Genomic DNA, 22,876 nt, shown 5'->3' with positions numbered 1-22,876 from the left:
TAAGCGTGTACAGTATAAAACTATTCCAAAACATGCATCCTGTTTGCAACAAGGCACTAAAAGAAATACTGCAAAAAGCTATTAACTTTTTGTCCTGAATACAAAAGTGTTATTTTTGTGGCAAATCCAATACAACACATTACTGAGTACCACTCTCCATATATTCAAGCATTCAAGCATAGACACGGGCAAATTAATTCACCTTTCAGCAGGTCAATAACGCAAGGCCAAATCTACACTGGAGTTGCTTACCAAAAAGACAGTGAATGTTCCTGTGGCCCGAGTTACAGTTTTGACTTAACTCTACTTGAAAATCTATGGCACGACCTGACAATGATTGTCTAGCAATGAACAACAACCAATTTGAAAGAGCTTGAATACTTTTTAAAATAATAATTGGCCAATGTTGCACAATACAGGTTTGGAAAGCTCTTAGAGACTTACCTAGGAAGACTCACAGCTGTAATTGCTGCCAAAGATGCTTCTACAAAGTATGGACTCGGGGGTGTTTATAATTATGGAAATGAGACATTTCTGTTTTTAATTTCAAAACATTTGCAAACATTTCTAAAACCACGTTTTGACTTTGTCATTATGAGGTATTTTGTGTATATGGGTGGAAAAAAAATATTGAATAGATTTTGAATTCAGGCTGTAACACAACAAAATGTAGAATACGTCAAGGGGTATGAATACTCTCTGAAGACACTGTATGTACATATCTTCCATCTTCCTCAATTACATCATACCCCTGCACATAAACTCCATACTGGAAGCCCATTTATAGAGCAAAGTTATCGATACTCATTGTGTATTTATTATTACATGTTATTTATTACTTTTGTTTTATTTATCAATTTTCTTTCTCTCTGCATGGTTGGGAAAGGCCTATAAGTAAGTATTTCACTGTTAGTCTACACCTGTTGTTTACGAAGCTTGTGACAAATAACATTTGATTTGATGAGTCACTACAGTGTAATCACCAAGGGTACGTGGATATGTTCATGATCAAGATATGAGAACTGCTTTCTGCCAGTGGAGAGTCTCAATAGCATGCCATCCTTATACTCTGTTATACCTGATGATGTATAATGAACAGTTTGCCAAGAGAGCAGAGCTCCAAATATCCACTCTGCCCCTGGAGAGAGAACACACTAGGCAAACACTGGTTGAATCAACGTTGTTTCCATGTCATTGTTAAATGAAGTTACACCGAAGTAATGTGGAATAGATGTTGAATTGACATCTCGGCCCAATGGGAAGTGTCCCATTTCAAGGCCGCGGGGGACGGTTTCAAGGTCACTCAATCACCATTCTGCTCCTCTAAACATGAGTGGAAGCCATCTATACTAGGACAGAGACATAGACACACAGACAGCCAACATTCTGCACGTAGCATCAGGGTGTTAAATAGGCATTAGTGTTCTTTCTACCAAAACGCTCCCAAAGGTAACACCTTCCCAAAGAGACAGTTTCACTACCACATTTTTTAAACATTGCTCACTGGAGGATGTCCGGGTGCGGATTTATCAAACGATGGACATAATGTTTACATACCCTACATTATTCATCTCATATGTATACGTATATACTGTACTCTATATCATCTACCGCATCTTTATGTAATACATGTATCACTAGCCACTTTAACTATGCCACTTTGTTTACATACTCATCTCATATGTATATACTGTACTCGATAGCATCTACTGTATCTTGCCTATGCTGCTCTGTAATATCACTCATTCATATATCTTTATGTACATACTCTTTATCCCCTTACACTTGTGTGTATAAGACAGTAGTTTTGGAATTGTTAGTTAGATTACTTGTTGGTTATTACTGCATTGTCGGAACTAGAAGCACAAGCATTTCGCTACACTCGCATTAACATCTGCTAACCATGTGTATGTGACAAATAAAATTTGATTTGATTTTGATTTGATTTGATTTCTTAATGGCAGTGCAGGCAGATTACTGTGTGGAATGGCCTTCTCTGATCAATGGACCTGAGCTGATTTACCCTCTGATTGTCCTGCGGTAGCTACACACATGTCCATATATATATATATATATATATATATATATCAATTCCAACTCTTGCATGGCAGTTATCTCTAACACGAGAGTGGATAATATATAATACAGGGGAGAAGACCTTCATCCTCGTTGCAGCGGTTTTGATTAAAACAGAGCAGCCATGATGGACAGGCCTCTGATCAAGTTCTCACGCAGGAAGCAGTCATTCCACAGGGCCCAAGGGCAAACACACCAGGGCAGCAGGACATACAGCAGTAATAGAGTCAGGAAGCAAGCCAACTCCCACATCAACTAGAGCAAACTCAGGACTTTGGAACTGCGACAAATAGCAGCACATCATGAAAAGACTGATCTAGCTTGCTCAAGGTGGGTCGTTGAACAAAGAGATGACACTGTCAACAACAAAGATCATTTATTCTATTATGGGCCTTTCATGTGATTATTAGTAGTCAGTGTTGGAGAGAATGGGTACATTACATGCTGCTTGTGGGATTCCCATGGCTGTTGGATTTCTACTCACCCACATGAGGGGCATTACTCACTTGCATAAATCAGCCTTTGTACTAGAGGCATTGCTGAGTCATTTAGTGATACAATCACTTATTACTCATGCACTTAGTTCGCATTGATAATTCATATCTAAAAATGGGCACATAAATATATATTTTTTACATAAATGCATTGCTTAATACTTCAGAGTATGTGGAAGCATAATATTAACAGTTGAAACACAATTTTAATGGTGTTTGAAATTTGAATGAGGATATTCCTTTGACTAGTGGGAATAAAACATACCATGAACAAGAACAAGTACTACATTTGTGATTCTCTGCAATGCCCTCTAGGATGACAGAATATGGTAATGAGTTTGGACACATACCAAAGACGATGAGGCGGGTGTGCGTGTCCGTGGAGCCCAGAGGATTCTGGGCCGTGCAGCGGTACATGGAGCCGTTGAGTTCGGCTGGCACTCGCTCCAGAACCAGCTCCTTCCCATCCCGCTCAGCACTCCCGTCAAGCAGACGACCCCCGACCCGGGTCCAGGTGAAGAGGGGCTCAGGGAACACCTCATTCTATTAACAGACCACCACAAGTGTGTGTGAGGGAGGGTTGGACAAGAGGGGAAAAAGTTTAAGTGCCAGTCAAGAGATTAAGAGCAAAGGCTACATTAATAATACAAGCTCAATTCCCTAATGCAATGGTACGTTAGCAGTATGAATTAATAATCAACACTACATACTGACGCCACACACACACTCACACAAACACACTTTTGAAATCACCACATACGCTGCTGCTGCCTATTATCTATCCTGTTGCCTAGTCACTTACTACTACTATATGTACATACAGTAGCTACCTCAATTACCTCCTTCCCCTGCACATCGACTCAGTACTGGTACTCCCTGTATTTAGCCTTGTTATTTTTACTCCTTATTGTTATTCGTTATTTACTATGTATTTATTTCTGTTACCATTTAAAAAATATATATATATCTTTATTTTTTCATCTTTATTTTTTGCTCTGCATTGTTGGGAAAAGGACCCCTAAGTAAGCATTTCACTGTTAGTCTACACCTACGAAGCATGTGACAAATAAAATATGATTTGATTTACATTTGCAAATGTTTTCAGATGCTCATGCCTCTCAAGACATTTCCCAGTTTCAAAATATTCCCCTTTTCAAAATGTCATATAATTCTCCCTCTGAGGGAAGAAGCCTTTCTGCTGTACTCCTCTGGATGTCTTTTCTGCCATCTGCTGGATACAGACATGTTATTAAAATCAAAACAGCTGGAGAACATGTCAGTAGGGGAGGAGAGGGCATTTCGTAGTAAAGTGCAACGAGGGGTTGTGGCGCTCAAATGTTATTCAAAGGGAACAACACACCATCAGGAATTATGATCACTTCACACATTGTCAAAGAAGGAAAGGCGTTTCTTCTGTTTCTGTGAATCCAGCTAGGGAACCCAGTTTCATCTAGTTTATACTGCAGGGCCGAGGGCCAAGTATGTTGCTGTCATACATCTTGAGTGAAAGGCCAGAACAAGATAGATGTCTATTTCTGAAGTGTGATGCAACAGAATGAAATTCTGTTGAGATAAACTATTGATAATCTGACTAGATTTTCTTTCACCATTTTGAAATGTGACCTCCCAGACCTTTTAATAAAGGCCCAATGCAACCGTTTTTATCTCAATATCAAATCATTTCAGGGTAACAATGAAGTATATTACCGTGATTATTTTTAATGAAAATGGTCAAAAACAATCAAAAAATTGCTTATTAGCAAGAGCAGTTTCTCAAGCAAGAATTTAGCTAGGACTGTTTGAAAGTGGTCTGAGTGGGGAGTGGAAAACTGAAAACTAGCTTTTATAGGCAGAGGTTTGAAACTCTCTTTCTTATTGGTCTATTAACTAATTTGCCGCCTTGTGACGTCACCAGGCAGGCCAAAACTCCATCCCACCAAAACAGGCTGACATTTCAGGTAGTATTTTCAAACAGCTCGCACACTACAAGGACATTATTATCATTTCACAATTGAAAATGTATATAACAGATAAATCACGTTTTTGACTGCACAGGATCTTAAAGAAAATACCACGACTTGACTCTTGTCACTGTGTGACCCATACTGTAGAAATGCTTTAATGAACTGAATGTATGCCTTTAAGGAGCTGGTGTGTCATCATTCTGACTAAGCTAGTGTGACTTGTGTAACCTTTAAAAATGACTGCCCTGATAAGAGTTCTGAAACCAAAGAATTCACATGGTGACAGAAGTGAAAGTAGTTTGTTGATCAGGGGCAGTCATGGCATAAGGTTCTATCAAGATAAAAAACATGAAAGGTCCTATCACATATCCCCAACGGCATTACAGAGCCTAAATGAAAAAGACAGCTCCAATAAAAACACCAGGGTGTTTCTTATCTTCATATGGATTAATACAGAGTGGGGACAAAGCATATCAAGTGGAAAGAAAACTAAAAGCCCACCCTGTGTGATTATGTATAATTCTGATATTATAAACCGTAGGGGATACTGATATCTTTTTAATCACACAATGAGAAGACAAGAGAGGTATATGTCTTTGCACTAAATCTTATCTACTAGTGAAACCCTAGAGCCTTGGTCCAGTGAAGGATAAGGGAGATTTTCTTTGGGATGAATCTCCATGCATGGATGTTTGTTTCCGAAGGGCCCAATTGGCTCTATGTCCCAGTCAAGCCTGTTTATAGTGACCATTCTTAACACTATTCAAAGGAGATCTTCAAATAATATGACATTAGTGGGTGGAGATAGTCGTATACATCTGCCCAGACTCTAAACTGCTGCACTAAACCCAAGGCACCGAATAAGTGCCATTATTAGATTGAAAGTAGCAAACCAGAATAAAGCAATGAAAAACAAACACTTTATAAAAACACACAGCGCTATCATGCCCAGAAATTCATGAAGCAGTGAATGAAAAGTAACAAAGGTGATTGGTGTGCTGGTCCATCAGCATGGCCTATCAGAATTTGCCTTGTACTCTCCACCTGGTTGGCTCTAGCAGGCAGCGCCAACACCGTGGCATCCCTATTCCTGTCACTGAGATGGGGATCAGCTACTACTGGAAACATATCATTTTTGGGGGCAGAGGATGATAGTTACACAAGGACAATCTCCTGACTGGAATGCTCTAGCAGGTACAAACCCAAACTCTGCTCTGCTGAGCAATCCTCTAACAGCTAGCTTGAGATGCATGCCTTAAGGAGATAGACTTAAGAAAATAAAAAAAAACATCAGAGAATTGGAGCTATCCGTAAACAAACAGATTTTGAATGGGTTATTTATTTCTCATTGAAATAGTTTATTGCCTTGAGGCATAGTCAGAACCCCACATTGAAAAAATACATGTGAAAAGATAAAACAATTCCCCCAAAATTCTAACAAGTCACTTTTTCCAATAGTGCACTTTCCAAACAAGAAACAGTATGCTAGCCTTAGACCGAGAAGACGTATGGTATATCTCTCACCCTGTAAGAATGGCCACTATATCAGAAAACTCGACAGGCTTAACTGCACATCTCCCTATCTCGTCCTATCCCAAACTGAACATGGCCCTCCGGTTTCATAAACCCCCATGCACTTACCCCAGGAACCCCAGCGCCTACCTGGAATCCTTGCACGGTGATGCGCACCGTATCCCCTACCTTTGCCCTCGTGGGGGTCATCAAAAGCTTGGGGCCCTTAGGAGCCGCTGGGAGAGAGAAAGAGGAAGAAAAGAGAAAAGAAGTGTCAACCCAGTGGCATGTCAAGTAAATACAGGAGGTACCTATTTTGTTTGGAGGGAAGAAGAGGAGATGGAGGCGAATACAATTTCCTCGGGACCTCCATGTCCTTTCATCCACAGCTAGGGCCACTGCAGATTTATTCCCCCTTGGAGAGAGAGGGGACTAAATTGGATAGACAGTCATTACTGGAGGAGAATGGGAGCGCACCAGTAGGAGTGTGGTGGCAGCGAGAGAACTAATTCCCTTGTCTTAGCACAGACGGAGCCCCCAGATGGTATCCATTAGGTTCCTATTGAAACAATGGGAGTTTCAGGAGAAGGGACAGGGAAGCTTTCATATTGTTCACTTTCAGAGGGGCCTATATGGATTATGTATGGAGCAGAGATTGAATGAAGACATTGAATGATTTGCATATGATTTAAAGGTGCAATATGCAGAAATAATCAAGCTTTGATTATTTGAGTCAGATGTGTAGTGCTAGGGAAAAAAACTAAATGTGCACCCCTTGGGGTCTCCAGGACCGAGTTTGGGAAACACTTGTAGAGACTCATTGTACAATCTAAACCGCTGTGAAATATCTGTTCAATAACCAAAGACGTTGTATTTTCAGCTGTTTGAAGCTGGAGTACAAAACAGAAAGTAAAAGACTAAAAAACAAAACTTAAGAACGGGAAGCATAGAAATAGCGTACATAGAACATATCTACCGCTTCTTAGACATGCTTTCAGTAAGATCTATACCTCGCATTTCTATGTGCATTTGATCAGGTCTCCCAAAAATGTACATATTGCATCTTTAAGATTGAGTGTCATCCATTTAATATTAAACTATGTAAACTTAGTGGTGTACTATACAGCATTGTAGCAGGAGGACAAATTGTAATTCTGTGGTGATGTGGTAGTCGTAGGGGCTTAAATTGGGCCTGCATAAACTGGTTCTGCTTCGCTTCAGTTGACTGACAATTTCCCTCTAGATAACCATATAGCACGCTTTCTGATCCCTTATGTTAGACAATGAACCAAATAGAAGTAATGAGATTTGGTTGGACGAGGGGAATCCTAAATAGGTCAGATATGCACGCCAACATCTAGTTATTCAGGAACCTTACAATGAATCAAATTCACTCTTCTCAATATAAATCACAATGTGCTTGTTTCAATTGATGAGCGAAACTAAAATAAATAAATAAACAGATAAATGACCTAAATTCCACCCATAAATCACGTCAGTGTCGGCTGGAACTAATGAAGCATGCCTTTTCTTGGGCAGACACTGATTCTTACCCTGCATCTGGCTAATGGATTAGGAGATCTTCCATCACATTTGAAAATATCTGAACAAAAATATAAACGCAATATGTAAAGTGTTGGTCCCATGTTTCATGAGCTGAAATAAAGGATCCCAGAAAAAAACAAACAAAAAGCTTATATCTCTACATTTTTTGGCACAAATTTAGTTTCTCCTTTGCCAAGATACCTTGTGCTGGGAAAAATAAAATGCCACTCTAAAATGTGCAGTTTTGTCACACAACACAATGCCACAGATGTCTCACGTTTTGAGTGAGAGTGCAATTGGCATGCTGACTGGAGGGATTAAATGTTAATGTTCATTTCTCTACCATAAGTCGCTTCCAACGTCATTTTAGAGAATTTGGCAGTACGTCCTACCGACCTCACAACAGACCATGTGTAACAACGCCAGCCCAGGACCTCCACATCTGGCTTCTACACCTGCGGGATCGTCTGAGACCTGATGGAACTGTGGGTTTGCACAACCAAAGAATTTCTGCACAAACTGTCAGAAACTGTCTCAGGGAAACTAATCTGCTTGTTTGTTGTCCTCAACAGGGTCTTGACCTGACTGCATTTCAGCATTGTAACTGACTTCAGTGGGCAAATGCTCACTGAAGTGCTCTTCACAGATGAATCCCAGTTTCAACTGTAATGGGCCGATGGCAGACAGCGTGTATGGCATTGTTTGGGCGAGTGGTTTTCTGAAGTCAACTTTGTGAACAGAGTTCCCTATGGTGGCAGTTGGGTTATGGTATGTGCAGGCATAAGCTACAGACAACGGACGCAATTGCATTTTATCAAAGGCAATTTGAATGCACAGAGACTCATTGTCGGGCCATTCATCCACAGTCATCACCTCATGTTTCAGCACGGTAATGCGCAAGGATCTGTACACAATTCCTGGAAGCTGAACATTTCCCAGTTCTGGCCTGCATACTCAGACATTTCACCCATTGAGCATGTTTGGGATGCTCTGGATCGACGTGTGTTCCAGTTTCTGCCAATACACAGCAACTTCGCACAGCCATTGAAGAGGAGTGGGACAACACTCCACAGGCCACAATCAACAGCCTGATCAACTCTATGCAAATGAGATAAGCATGGTCGTCACACCAAATACTGACTGGTTTTCTGATCCACACCCCTACTTTAAAAAAAAAGTTATCTGTGACCAATAGACGCACATCTGTATTCCTGGTCATGAGAAATCCATAAATTAGTGGCTAATTAATTTATTTCAATTGACTGCTTTCCTTATTTGAACTGTAACTCAGTAAAATCATTGAAATGGTTGCATGTTACATTTATATATTTGTTCAATGTACAGTATATCAAGTCAGGTGACCCTTTTAGATAACATGATCTCCTTCGTTCTACTTTTGTTACTATCTTCCAGAGATGTGAATTAGATTGTGGCGTTACGGCGTAGAGCACAGAGTGGTGAGATAGATGCAAGACAAGAGAGAAGCTTGTCAATACATACCTCAATGACAACAACGACTCCCTACAGTTACTATGTTGAAATGAAATGGATCTAAGTCAGGCTACCTAAATGTGGGAAAACAATTATCTGAAAGAACTGGACAGAACTGGGGAAACTATAGTCCAACTCCTGCATTGAGTTAGGCATAAAGTAGACATATCAATTATCAGCCCTAAATGAAGGATTTGACATTGAATCAAGCTCATCATACACATCGAAATTACAGTATTACACTATAAGTGGTCTCCAGTCCATGATGAAGATGTCACTTGTCCAGTTACCTGGGGAGTGTGATTGCTACACTGTCTGCTTCCCACCTCCCACTTCCCGTCCGACAGGTATTTTCAGTACTGGTGTCATGGCGTCACAGTGCTTGCTGGCACCGTTGAGAGGATGATGGCTAATTTCTGGGACCCACTCCAACAACGACAGTTGGCGTCCAACGTCATCACCTTTGATTAGAACAGCATGCAATGTGACTGACATACTGCGGCACCTGGGAGGGCATTTGCCTCACAGGGAGATAAGCCCTACTCTCCCAAGATGTTGCTGGTCAAGCAACCCAACCAGCAACCCAACCTCCTCACTGGTCAGCCTGGAACTGTTAGCACTGTGGGATGGGTCAGTGGACACACAGTGCTCTCAGTAAACAACAGCGCTCTCTGCATCAGGCGTGCTTTGTGATTCAGCCAAACATCAGCAGGCCTAGCTTCTGACTCTACAGATTTGGATGACTGTCGATAACTCAGAAATAGACAGAGAACCTGCAGCATTGTCTGGTTGAGTTGTAGTCGAAAAATAGTGATGGAAGAAATGTGAATGATTATAAAACCAGTGATAAAGATGCGACTAGCTTGACGTGTTGATTCAATTTGGCATTATTTGTATGGATGGCTGTATCTCACAGGAGGGAGCCACACCTTCGCCGTGGCAATGTGCAGGACGAAACATTAGCACGGAAGTACTGGGATCACTGATGCCAGGAGAGGTGTGGCGACTGATGAAAAGTTGAATTTACAAAATGTATGTTACTATTTGCTCAACACTATAAGGATTGTTTTAGAGTGTTCTCCTTTGTTCCAAACTCATCCCTCTTGAAGGGGGGGAGAAATAATTGTTCATCACCGTATATTGTTCGAATTTTTATTTGCAATGATGCTGGATGGTATGGTTTTTTGTTGTGCTTGTTTTTTACTTGTTTCCTTTTGTCCATTCAGAACTTGTGTCTACTAACTCATCCTCCTTTTGGGTCAGATAGTTGATGGGATAATTTTTGTTGGCTATTTTCTATATTAATGATAACTCTTGTCATGAGACATTTACTGCGTATACTCTATTTGTCATACATTGTAGAATGTTGGCAAGTTGAAGTGTGTACTTTCACTGTATTGCTATTTGGAATGCTTTCCAAGGCTTTCACAAAGAGTGGGGATTCACCGAATTTGCAAACTGACTCCGATGATGGGCCTGAATTGTCCAGCTATAACCCACACCTTCTGATGGTGATGGAGGATTCCACGATGGGACAGCTGAGCAGTCTATGCAGGGCACCTCTAAAGACTGACATTCCACCCTGGTGGGACTATACCTTCTATGAGGAGAGCTCCAGGACTGTAACTGCCATGGATGAGCAGTTCATGCAAGCCAAACTGGGAGCGACCATCTTCTTGAGTGCCTCCACTGCCTTGGCCAAATACGCATACGCCTGGGACTTGGTGTATCACGCATGCGTCTTGGCGAGCCTGCTTGTGGTAACTATAACACTGCTTCAATGCTGTTATTTCACAACTCAAAGGTTCCAAACGGGGGATTACTGTAGTTGCTAAAAATAGAAAAAGTGAACAAATGTGAACGATGATGAAGGCCAGCGACGAAGAGGTGTCTAGTAACTAGCCTGGCATGTTGATTCAATTTGGCATTGTCCGGATGGATAGTTGTATATTTGCATCTCACAGGAGAGAGCCATACCTTTGCTGTGGCAATATCCAGGACTAGACATTCCCACGGAAGTCCTGGGGTCACTAATGCCAGGAAAGGTGTGACAATTGCTAAAAACTTGAATAGGCGAAATGAATGTTTGTCGTGTTTAGTTTGAAATATTTAGAAATAAATTGTCGTGTTTAGTTTGTTTCAAGAGCTTGTAAAGAGCTACACAATTTCGATGTCTCATTGGATTGTATGTTTTCTGGTTGATATATTTTGGGTTGACTGGTTATCAGGCACATTCCTGTTGTCTGTTCATAACATTCAAATTGTGTTTATTAGATTGTAATCTGGATGTGTTGCTCCTGCCTTTTATTTTCACTAGGAAACTGCCAATAAATCTTAATTCAGGTTGGGATGCACTGCTTGAATTTGGTTAAAAGGGCAGTGAATTCACTCATACTTTGAGGACTTGTGAGCTTGTGTGTGTATCAGACACACATTTATTTCTCTTAGAGATGATTCTGAATTGAAGACATGTGTAACCACGTTCAATCTTATTTAGTCGATAGTAATTTACTCTGTTATTCTGTAACGCATAATGTATTTTGTGTACACTGTAATTGTTTGAGTGTTAACTATTTCATGACTAATAAATCCAATTAGTTGAATTGAGTAAATATATTCCTAATTTTACAGAGTGATTATTTGATTGACTTTACAGTCATAATTTAGTAGGTCTATAGGTAGTTGTTATTTACACTACACATAGCATATGCTTGGGTTCCACCTTGACATCCCTGATCTACTTGACTCAATAAATTAATGCTAGAACACTGGTTGCCAGGATTAGCTATTTGTATCTAGCCTCTTAATAATTGCACAACGGTGCAAGATAGACACGTGTTCATTATAGTCATACTGAGTCGGAGATGCAAGGATTCGCACAGGACTTGTTGCATTTATTCACATAATAATGGAGTCAGATTGATGAATATATACATTTATAAACTGGGTGGTTCGAACACTGAATGCTGATTGGCTGACATTCGTGGTATATTAGACAGTATGCCACTGGTATGACAAAGCATGTATTATTTTTCTAATTACGCTGGTAACCGGGGGTTTGTGGTATAAGGCCAATATACTACAGCTAAGGGCTGTTCTAAGGCACGACGCATTGCGGAATCGACTCTGCGATGCGTCATGCCTTAGAACAGCCCTTAGCTGTGGTATATTGGCCATATACCACACTCCCTTGTGCCTTATTGCTTAAATATAGAGTGGTTTCACTGTGTAGGAGAGAGAGTGAAGACATAACAAACAATTGAAAAGGGGTGACTGTGGGATCATTGCGTCATCATCAATCCAACACTATAATTCATCTCACACATCCAACCCGCAGACTGCACTGGACTCCTTACAATACCAAGATGAGAGTGTGATAAATATGGAGATGAGACACAGGTGAACATAGAGACACACGCACGCACAGATGCATGCATGCACACACACGCACACTCACCACAAACATCAACACACAGACAGACACTCTCAAACTGCACACCAGCCCTACTGAAATAGAACATCTGCTCTGTGATTATCACGGTCTGGGGAGGAAATGACTGGTGGACGCAGGCATGGATCATATTTCAGCATCGTATATGAAATGATAATTCCTCCAGTCTTTTCATGCTGCTGAATAATAGATCATGCAAATAAAAGGAGTACAGTCCTTTTAATTATTCAGATGCACTGAGTTAATGAATTCTGGAACTGAGGCGAATGGTGAGACCCAGGCAAGAAACTCATAGAGGTGTGGCCCATTCTGAGAAGCTCCCAAGGCCCCATCCCAAATCAATTTGTAAGGCGAGTACAGAGCAGCTTGTTAATATTCATGATATGTAATACAACTTTGGTCAGTTGCCAGAATGTCGCTCTGTCTCATTCGGTGTGCATACCATCCACTGCATTCAAGTACATAATTCGCTAATGTTCGGTCCCTGGACAATAAAGTAGACGAGTTCAGGGCGAGGATCTCCTTCCAGAAAGACATCAAGGACTGTAACATACTCTGTTTTACGGAATCATGGCTTTTTACGGATAAATTGTTCCTGTCCATTCAGCCAGTGAGGTTCTCCATCCGTTATGCGGATCGACAGGAAGAAAGAACTCTCCAGGCAAAAGAAAGGTGGAGGGGTTTGTTTCATGATTATCAACTCATGGTGTGATTGTGGTAATGTACAGGAACTCAAATCCTTTTGTTCTCCCGATCTGGAATACCTCATCAACATATGCCGAATGCATTACCTCCTGAGAGAATTGTCTTTGATCATCGTCATTGCTGTGTATATTTCCCCCAAGCTTACACTGAACTGTGAACTGCATATCGTGAGGACACACATTGTATCTGGGGACTTTAATAAACAAAATCTTAGGAAAACAATACAGAAATTCTATCAAGATATCTCCTGTGCTACATGCACAACAAGGACCCTGTTCATTGCTACGCTCACTTCCGTGAGCGTTACATAAGGCCCTCCCCACCCTTCCTTTGGCAAATCAGATCACGCCTCCACTCTGGTCCTCCCCACCTATAGGAAGAAACTTAAACAGGGTGGCATTCAGTAAGTTTTTATGTTCTGGAACGTTCAATTGAATGGAAAGAGTGCTGTGATGAACGACCAGTTGAAAAACAAGAAGGGTTTGGGTTGCAGGTTGGGGAATGCTGTCAGCATGGTCACTGCCCTTTACGTCATTCATTGCTTCAACCACACCTCGCCACACCCACCAAACCGGAGCAAAGGTACAGTACCTCAAAGTCTATTCAAGAACATACAAGAACATTTTGGGGGACTGTGCTGATCAATCGGAATCTATGCTTCAAGATTGTTTTATTCACGCGGAATGGGAAAATGTTCCAGGTTGCATCTGACAACAAGATCGACATATAAACTGACTTGGTGACGGAGTTCATCAGGAAGTGCATAGAGTATGTTGTTCACACTGTGACGATTAGAACCAAACCAAAAACTGTGGATAAATGGCAGCATTTCCGCAAAAATGAAAGTGCTTTTAACCATAGACAGGTAACTGGGAGCATGGAGGTGTACAAACAGACAAACAGACCAGCTACAAACTCAGTAAGACAATCAAAGAGGCAAAACGACAGTACAAGGACAAAGTGGAGTCACATTTCAACGGCTTAGACTTGAGAAGTACAGAACCAGTCAAAAGTTTGGACACACCTACTCATTCCTGGGTTTTTCTTTATTTTTTTACTATTTTCTACATTGTAGAATAATAGTGAAAACATCAAAACTATGAAATAACACACACGGAATCATGTAGGAACCCAAAAAGTGTTAAAAGTCTCTTCAAAGTAGCCACCCTTTGTCTTGATGAAAGCTTTGTACACTCTTGGCATTCTCTCAAAAAGCTTCATGAGGAATGTTTTTCCAACAGTCTTGAAGGAGTTCCCACATATGCTGAGAACTTTTTGTCTGCTTTTCCTTCACCCTGCAGTCCAACTCATCTCAAACCATCTCAATTGGGGAGAGTTTGGGTGACTGTGGAGGCCAGGTCATCTGATGCAGCACTCCGTCACTCTCCTTCTTGGTCAAATATCCCTTACACAGCCTGAAGGTGTGTTTTGGGTCATTGTTCTGTTGAAAACAAATGATAGTCCCACTAAGCGCAAACCAGATGGGATGCAGAATGCTGTTGTAGCCATGCTGGTTAAGTATGCCTTGAAATCTAAATAAATCACAGACAGCGTCATCAGCAAATTACTCACACACCATCACACCTCCTCCTCCACGCTTCATGGGGGGAATCACACATGCAGAGATCATCCGTTCACCTACTCTGCGTCACACAAAGACACAAATTTGACACAAACTTGAACCCATCAGACCAAAGGACATATTTCCACCGGTCTAATGTACATTGCTCATATTTCTTGGCCCAAGCAAGTCTCTTCTTATTATTGGGGTCCTTTAGTAGTGGTTTCTTTGCAGAAATTCGACCATGAAGGCCTGATTCAGGGTGACATGTAGCCTAGTGGTTAGAGTGTTGGACTAGTAACCGAAAGGTTGCAAGATTGAATCCCTGAGCTGACAAGGTACAAATCTGTCGCTCTGCCTCTGAACAAGGCAGTTAACCCACTGTTACTAGGCCGGCATTGAAAATAATAATTTGTTCTTTACTGACTTGCCTAGTTAAAAAAAAATATATATAATCATGCGGTCTTCTCTGAACAGTTGATGTTGAGATGTGTATGTTACTTGAACTCTGTGAAGCATTTATTTGGGCTGCAATCTGAGGTGCATTTAACTCCAATGAATTTATCTTCTGCAGCAGTAACTCTGGGTAGTCCTTTCCTGTGGCGGTCCTCATGAGAGCCAGTTTCATCATAGAGCTTGATAGTTTTTGCGACTGCAACAGTTCTTGACATTTTCCGTATTGACTGACCTTCATGTCTTAAAGTAATGTTGGACTGTCGTTTCTCTTTGCATATTTGAGCTGTTTTGCCATAATATTGACTTAGTGTTTTACCAAATCAGGTTATCTTCTGTATACCATCCCTACATTGTCACACCCCCGATTGGCTCAAACACATTAAGAAGGAAAGAAATTCACTTTCCACATATTCACTTTAAAAAAAGCACACCTGTTAATTGAAATGCATTCCAGGTGACTACCTCATGAAGCTAGTTAAGAGAAGGCCAGGAGTGTGCAAAGCTGTCATCAAGGCAAAGGGTGGCTACTTTGTTTAACACTTATTTGGTTACTACATGACTCCATACGTGTTATTTAATCTTTTTTTTCCTTCACTATTATTCTACAATGTAGACAATATTAAATATAAAGAAAAACCCTTGAATGAGTAGGTGTGTCCAAACTTTTGACAGGTACTGTATGTGACAGGGACTCCAGACATTTATGGATTATAAATGGAAAGCCAGCCACACTGACGCCTCGCTCCCGGATGAGCTAAACACCTTCACCCACTTCGAGAAAAACAACATAGAGCTGTCAACGTGGTCCCCCGACGGTCACTAGGACTGTGTGCTCTCATTTTCCGTGTCAGATGTGAGTAAGTCATTTAAGCATGTTAACCCAAGCCTTATCTTAAAAGCATTTGTAGACCAGCTGGCTGGAGTGTTCATGGATATGCTTGAGCGGTATACAGTATATCCAGTATTTGGATAAAAACACGGGATGGTTTTTCAATACAGTCAAAACTATTTCTTCAAAGATTTTCTATAAATTAGAATATTAGTAGCTACTTCATAAGTAAATACCTGCAGTCAACTTGTGCAATGCACTACATTACAAAGCTTACCGTAGTTCCCCAGAACAATTGAGCCAGTCACGTGTTTGTTTGTTATAGCACAATGGGAGAAAGCGGGAGATGGTGTGTCCATATCGTTCTGTATCTATCGGCGAATTTCTGTTGTGCGGCACACATGAGGTGATGAAGTTACACTTGTATGCAATTCACTACTAAATATTTGCCATCAGATATCTAATAATGGATTTCTGCCAGAAATCAAAGAGCTCTGGATGAGTTATCTGTACAGTTGTCATTTCTTCCTACTAGCTTTTCCCCTCTGCTCCTTTCCTTCAGAAAAGCATGCATCACAACTTTGTTTTGTTTCTCTAGTTCCCTTTCGCTTGAAAATGTCCACACAACGAAAATGGCAATCGGCAGCTATTAGCTATGCTTGTATTACTTTATGAGCTGTATTTGCTTGTCTTTGCAATTAGTTTGTTAGTTTTCACTCATTAGCATTTAGCTAACAGCGTCTATGTGATCTTGCTATTGGTTTGTGCTAATTTTGTTAGCATTATGGGAATTGAGGCCCAATGGGATTTTCTTATGTTTTTAGCACCACCTAACCAATAATACCGTAAATCCTGGGATGAGAGAAGACCAATGTGACAATTTGATCATCTGGATACCACCCCAGCCTAATTACAGAAATATTCAATCTTTCAATATCCCAGTCTTTTGTACCCACTTGCTTCAAGATGTCCACCGTTGTTCCTGTACCCAAGATAGTGAAAGTAACTTAACTAAATGACTATAGCCCCGTAGCACTAACTTTGGTCATCATAAGGTGCTTTGCGAGGCTAGGGAACGACTCCAGAGGGGGGTGCGGTCAGCCCAACGCAATCACCGGGGGCACACTGACTACCTTCCAGGACATCTACAGCAGCCAGTGTAGATGGGAAGGACAAGAAGAAGATCATAACCGACCATTTAGAAGGCTGGAGACAGTATAGGTGCATCAAGGCTGGGAACGAGAGACTGAGAAACAGCTTCTACTGTATTTTCAGGACAACAAACACTCACAACTAGCCGGCCTCCGCCCAGTACCCTGCCCTGGACCTTAGACACTGTTATAGCCGGCTATCAACTGGTAATCTACCCTGCACCTTAGAGACTGCTGCCCTATGTAAATAGCAATTGAACACTGGTCACTTGAATAATGTTTACATACTGTTTTACCCGCTTAATATATACTGTATTCCAATCATGGTTCATCCTACCACTGTACACACAATTTCTATTCATATACTGTCCATACTGTCTTTACACACCATTATTATGTATATATATGTATATTCAGGTCTCTGGCATTGCTCGTTCTGATAGTTACACTTGTATGCACTTTGTTTTTTACATTTTTATTATTGCTTGGTATTACCACATTGTTGGAGCTCGAAACAAACATTTTTCTGCATCTGCAATAGTATCTTCAAATCTGTGTATGTGACCAATAAGCTTTGACTTGATATTAAATCAGTGAAATATGTATTACTTATGGACAGTGCAAAAACCTCCCTCTGAGCACACACTGGTTGAATCAACGTTCTTTCCACGTAATGTCTATGAAATTATATTGAACAAACGTGGAATAGATGTTGAATTGACGTCAGTGCCCAGAGGGTTCCTTTTCATTTCCTCACCAAACACAGCTCTGAAAGTCAGGGCCAAGGGACAGGAGTGAATGACAGGTCCCAGGAGCAATTAGCTGGATTAAACTGTATAATCAAAACATCTGGGGGAAATACTTAAAATGTGTCCAGTTTTAGATTATTACATCCAACCAGGATAGACGTATATTAGAGATGATGTTTTCAAGTGGTGACATAATTCTAACCATACGTGATATTTACTACAGTATATGAACACATGTACTGACTATTATTACTACTCTATAACAACAGCAGCTCTCACTCATACTACCCCAGGTTCAATCTGCTTCAAGCAGGTTTATGAATGCTTTGAATTTCAAGTGTACTCCAATTAAAATCAACAAATGCACATTTTCTGTTCTCAACTCTCAGGGTGGTGAGGAGGAATGTCTGCAGAAGCTGTTTTCATCCCTTTAAAGAACAAAGCTACTGGTAAATTAATGGCTTGAATCACAGCATAGAAAAACCTTGTCAAAATATGAAAGCCATTGACAGTTAGCAAGGCTTTCTCTGGGCCTACACCCCTCTGGGTCCAGAATATTTTTACCATCAACATGTAACAACAGTAAAGAGGAGGCTGTTAAAATCATAATTTCAGCAATCTGTCTTGAGAAGACAGATAATATGAGTATATCCTTATGAAAGAGTTTTCCTTCCAAAATATGGCAATTAAGTATGTTATAAAGCAGCTTTTTTTGTGTTGGAATTGTGTGGGCGTATCCCAACAACAGAATGGTGTGGGCGTATACCAGTCATTAAAAATAATCATGCAAATAGACCTCTAATTGACCAGATCATCCTTCTCTAAACTGCTGATTTTCCAGCTCATCCTCCACAAGGAGATGACATCATGTTCTACGAGAAAATAACAAGCATTTTTAAACGGTCTGTGTTTTTTTTTCCTTCTACAATTTATAATTTGGCCACAAATATGAGTATGGGACGAGTCAATAAAATTATTTGGATGAGTTAACAGAATATGAACTTTTAAAAGTGAGATTTTCACTGGGAAGTTACTTTAATATACAAGGGTAGAATTATAAACAGATTGAATGTGTATTATTTGCAGTATGCAGGCCCTTAAGCAGTGAGCTAGCTCTATGCTGACGCATAGGCACTTGTTAGCCATGATTGGTAAATCCTTTATAGACCCTAAACACTGGTCCTTCTGTGTTGGTTGAGTGTTTTTCAAGCTCCGTTGTTATATATAAATATAAAAAAAATATATCCCATTTAGCAGACGCTTTTGTCCAAAGCGACTTACAAGTCGGCTGGGGCCACTACTTTTACATATGGGTGGCCCCAGCGGGAATCGAACCCACAACGCTTGGCATTGTTGTTCTAACAGAAAAACTCAAAAAGCTTCACACAGTTAAAGTGTGAGCGGTTAGAGCTGCCCCATGTCTATCAACACGGTGAGAAAGGGACACGAGCAGGAGGAGAAGGCCCCTCTAAAGGTGTGCAGGAGATGAAAGCTGGCGCTCTGAGGAAATTAAGTGTGCACACAGTGTGTAACTTGTACCTGTACGAGCAGCAGCAGCTTCTCCTTACTGCACCACACTCCGCCCTCTACCATTTACTCTTTTCTCAGTGAACTTAATGTGTCTGTTTATCATATCAGCACTGCATCGCCTCATCCAAGAACCTCCTCCAATACAGGACATCACGTGGCTGATTGTGTATAAATTCTCATTTGACTTACTTAATTCAGGTTGACTTCTTCAATAACGGTTGTGAGTTAACTCAATTTAGCTACAGACAGCTCGATTAATTGCCTTGTCAGTCACTACACAATTAAGCATCAAATGGAAATCAGTGTTGTTCTGAGTAGATTCGCGAGGGATACATAAGGAGGCTCAGAGATTGAGTACGGCGATGGGGAAAAAAGGAGAGAGGAGTGGGTTAGAGGAAGGATATTTCTGTTGTACTCACCCAGTGTGACCTCTGTCTGCATGGGCATAGAGAGTGCTGGGTGCTTGACCTCACAGCTGAACATGGCATCATTGTCCAGCTGGGGGTTAAGGGTCCAGGTGAGTCTGGCCTGCACCAGAACAGAGCCATCACTCTGGGAGATGTGGGTGTGACTGAAGTAGTAGAGTGGGTCAGTGCTCTGGACCCAGCGAGGGAACTCCCGGCTCACAACTGTCTCTGGAATGATCTCCGTGGCAGGGCTGGGCTGCTCCTTCTGCTGCCGGCCCTGGGTGTGCTGGCCCGGGGTCCAACGACGCTCAGGGCTCTCGGTGAACATGCGGGCTGGCCGGCCCTCGGGGTCCAACAGGGAGAGGGACCTCTGCAGCTTGGTGTCGTCTAGGTCTCTGCTGATGAGTGGCCTGGCACCACGCACCCCTGCAGAGCCACCGCCGTCCTCGGCTGAGGGGTGGATGTAGGATATCACCTCTATCAACTCTCCATCCCGCTTAAAGTACACCTGAGAGAGAGAGAGACCGAGGGGAGAGGGGAAGAGATCGAGAGACAAACAAAAAAGCGTAAAGAGAGGAGAGATTTGGGTTGAATTACAGTATATCCTTTCCAATTGTCTTATTACAACTTATTACAACCAGTTGTGTTAATGGTATGTGGTTATTCAGTTACCAGTGAGCTGGCGAAGAGGAGATGTGTCAGATGTTTGCTCGGTGTTCAGCAGGGATTTTCAATGATATTACAGGAGTTTCATTACATCATTATGAGGATATAATGATCTCCGGCTGGTTAATCTCTTGACAGGAAATTCAAGCTCCTATTTTAACACATAACCTCCAGATATTAGCTTTAAAATCAGGATGCAGAGCTACTGCCCTTGGCATCTGTAGTTGTGAAGCTCCCTACTAATACCGTGATTTTTGATTTTCACTTTTCTTTATTTGAAGAGAAAAATGTAATCCGCAGTCAGTTACGGGACCTTTGGACATTTGGAACCAATTTGCACGAGATCAAAGTATCGTTACCCTATATAGTACATTTTACGCCAATGTTTGGATTTTCAGTTAAAGGGGATTGTTGAGGCATGCTTTGATTTGACACCACCTCAGGGGCTTTTCACTCTGCTGTGTAAATAGCAGTAATTTGTGTAAACAACTGTGACGTAAGGCCGTGCTCCTGGGGATTGACTCTGTATGGCTCCATGTGAACAATAGGGAGGAAACAGACAACCAACACTCTTCCTAACATGAACACAACACTTTCAGGTTTATAGGCTTTCACCTACCGCACATCATAGACAGTCCACAGCCATTGGTTAAACAATGATCAAGGGATTAAACTGACTCCTCCATATGGTGTACTATATCTCCTTGTGTAGCACAACAATGCATGTACAGTATCCATGTAAGTAACAAGATAATACAGTAGTACTACAGTGTATATTGTACAGTAGTAACACAAATACAAATACAGAGCCTTGAATATAAATGAACTAATCAGTGCTGTGTTGACTGCACTGTGTAGGCCTATACCTGAAACATCAAGGGGGATTAAGAGCACTGTAGGTTCTGGTATTTACTGACCTCAACGCCTCCTAAACTGACTCCGTTTAACAACTTTCACAACTCTCAGCTAATCATTGACCTTACTCCCACCATTACCTTCTGTACTACCTACCTGCACAAAAAAAATCATTTTGTTTGGATACTGTAGAAAACCAATTTGGTAAGAAATGTGGAGAAAAAGGATAATGTAATGAACTTGTGCTTGTTTTCTCTGGGGAAAAAATTGTGTGGGCTGTAAGCATTTAATTGTGTCACTGGTGATGGAATGGCTGGCTACATTGACATTTAAACAAGTTCTGAATCTATAAATCACCACTGTTTTGATCCAGAACATACAACAAAGACAAGCTCTATGATGTGTCATTCCTATTCAGAGAGTGGAAATATGATCAAGATTTGCAGAAGTAATGGCACATTTGATGCAGTTCCATCTTATATATCTACTCCTGACCAGTGTGGGGCACTATCTCTCCTACTTTCCCAAACAATGAAGTTAGTGCTGTACCCATTGTAAGTCACAAGGACTCAGCCAATGCTGTAAAAACTAAGTGTAGTAATCTCCAAGGTTAATACTACTGTACACTCAGTTTATTTATGCTTTCTTTAATTAAAATACTACACATTTTGACAGAGAAAACTGTTGCTCTCAAGGTTGTTTTGTACCAAAGGAATCTTTGGCACGCCATGTTCTCCAAGACAGTAAGAGTGAGGATACCTTGTGTTAGGCCTGGAAGGTTTGCATCATATGAACCTCAGGTGCCAGTGAGCGAGCATCATTACACATGTATATACAATCCCATTATTATTTTATTTTATCTTGAAGTGGCTCAATAATTCACACACAGGTACTGCATATGCGTGATAGACAGTACTCTCTGGGAGATAGAAGGCTTTAAAAATAGTTTCAATGATTGATTAGGAATTATTCTGTATTTTATTGGTTTACTATACGCATAGCTTACAATTACTACATAGTGGTGGGAAAAATATCTTTTGTCACATTTCATGGATTCCCTTTTATGAAATTCTCGGTCACATTATGAAAGAAATACACGGATCACTCTAACGTGCTTTAAATTTGTAAATACACCTTAGGTAGAAGAGATAGAAGATATCTTCATATTCACAAGTCAAACTGATCCACCTACCTAAAATACCTAACCGTCCAGTTTTCACTTACTTTAGGTTAGGCCTAATCAGCATGCTCAAGGCAATGAAAACCCCATTGTTATAGAGATGTCTTGAGCAGGCAATTTTTTGGGTGGTCAGCATATGAGTCTTGCTGCTGGCTGTAATTTAGACAGTGGGCAGTGGTAGCTGTGCTGTAATGAGAAGCTGTTTGTGGTTTTCAATGGTCTCTAAGCATGGCCCTTCACAGTGGAATTAAGTG

At 41.0% G+C, this 22,876-nt stretch overlaps 1 protein-coding gene across 2 annotated transcripts in view; it reads right to left on the bottom strand.

Annotated features, from left to right (window-relative positions):
• LOC135542036 (immunoglobulin superfamily member 21-like) overlaps positions 1 to 22,876 on the bottom strand; it is a 299,416-nt gene that overhangs the window by 5,866 nt on the left and 270,674 nt on the right. Inside the window, exons 6-8 of one of the 2 annotated variants that reach the window (XM_064968619.1) lie at positions 19,934 to 20,429; positions 6,176 to 6,282; positions 2,921 to 3,113 (exon numbers count right to left, since the gene is read on the bottom strand). In XM_064968619.1, coding sequence (XP_064824691.1) covers positions 2,921 to 3,113; positions 6,176 to 6,282; positions 19,934 to 20,429 — 796 coding nt within the window. The remainder of the gene's footprint in view (positions 1 to 2,920; positions 3,114 to 6,175; positions 6,283 to 19,933; positions 20,430 to 22,876) is intronic. The other variant, XM_064968620.1, reaches the window with a different exon arrangement.

The sequence above is a fragment of the Oncorhynchus masou genome, chromosome 6 (genome assembly GCF_036934945.1).
Source record: "Oncorhynchus masou masou isolate Uvic2021 chromosome 6, UVic_Omas_1.1, whole genome shotgun sequence".
NCBI lineage: Eukaryota > Metazoa > Chordata > Actinopteri > Salmoniformes > Salmonidae > Oncorhynchus > Oncorhynchus masou.
Note: the sequence above shows the minus strand (reverse complement) of the source record. Positions and strands in the feature narration are given on the sequence as shown.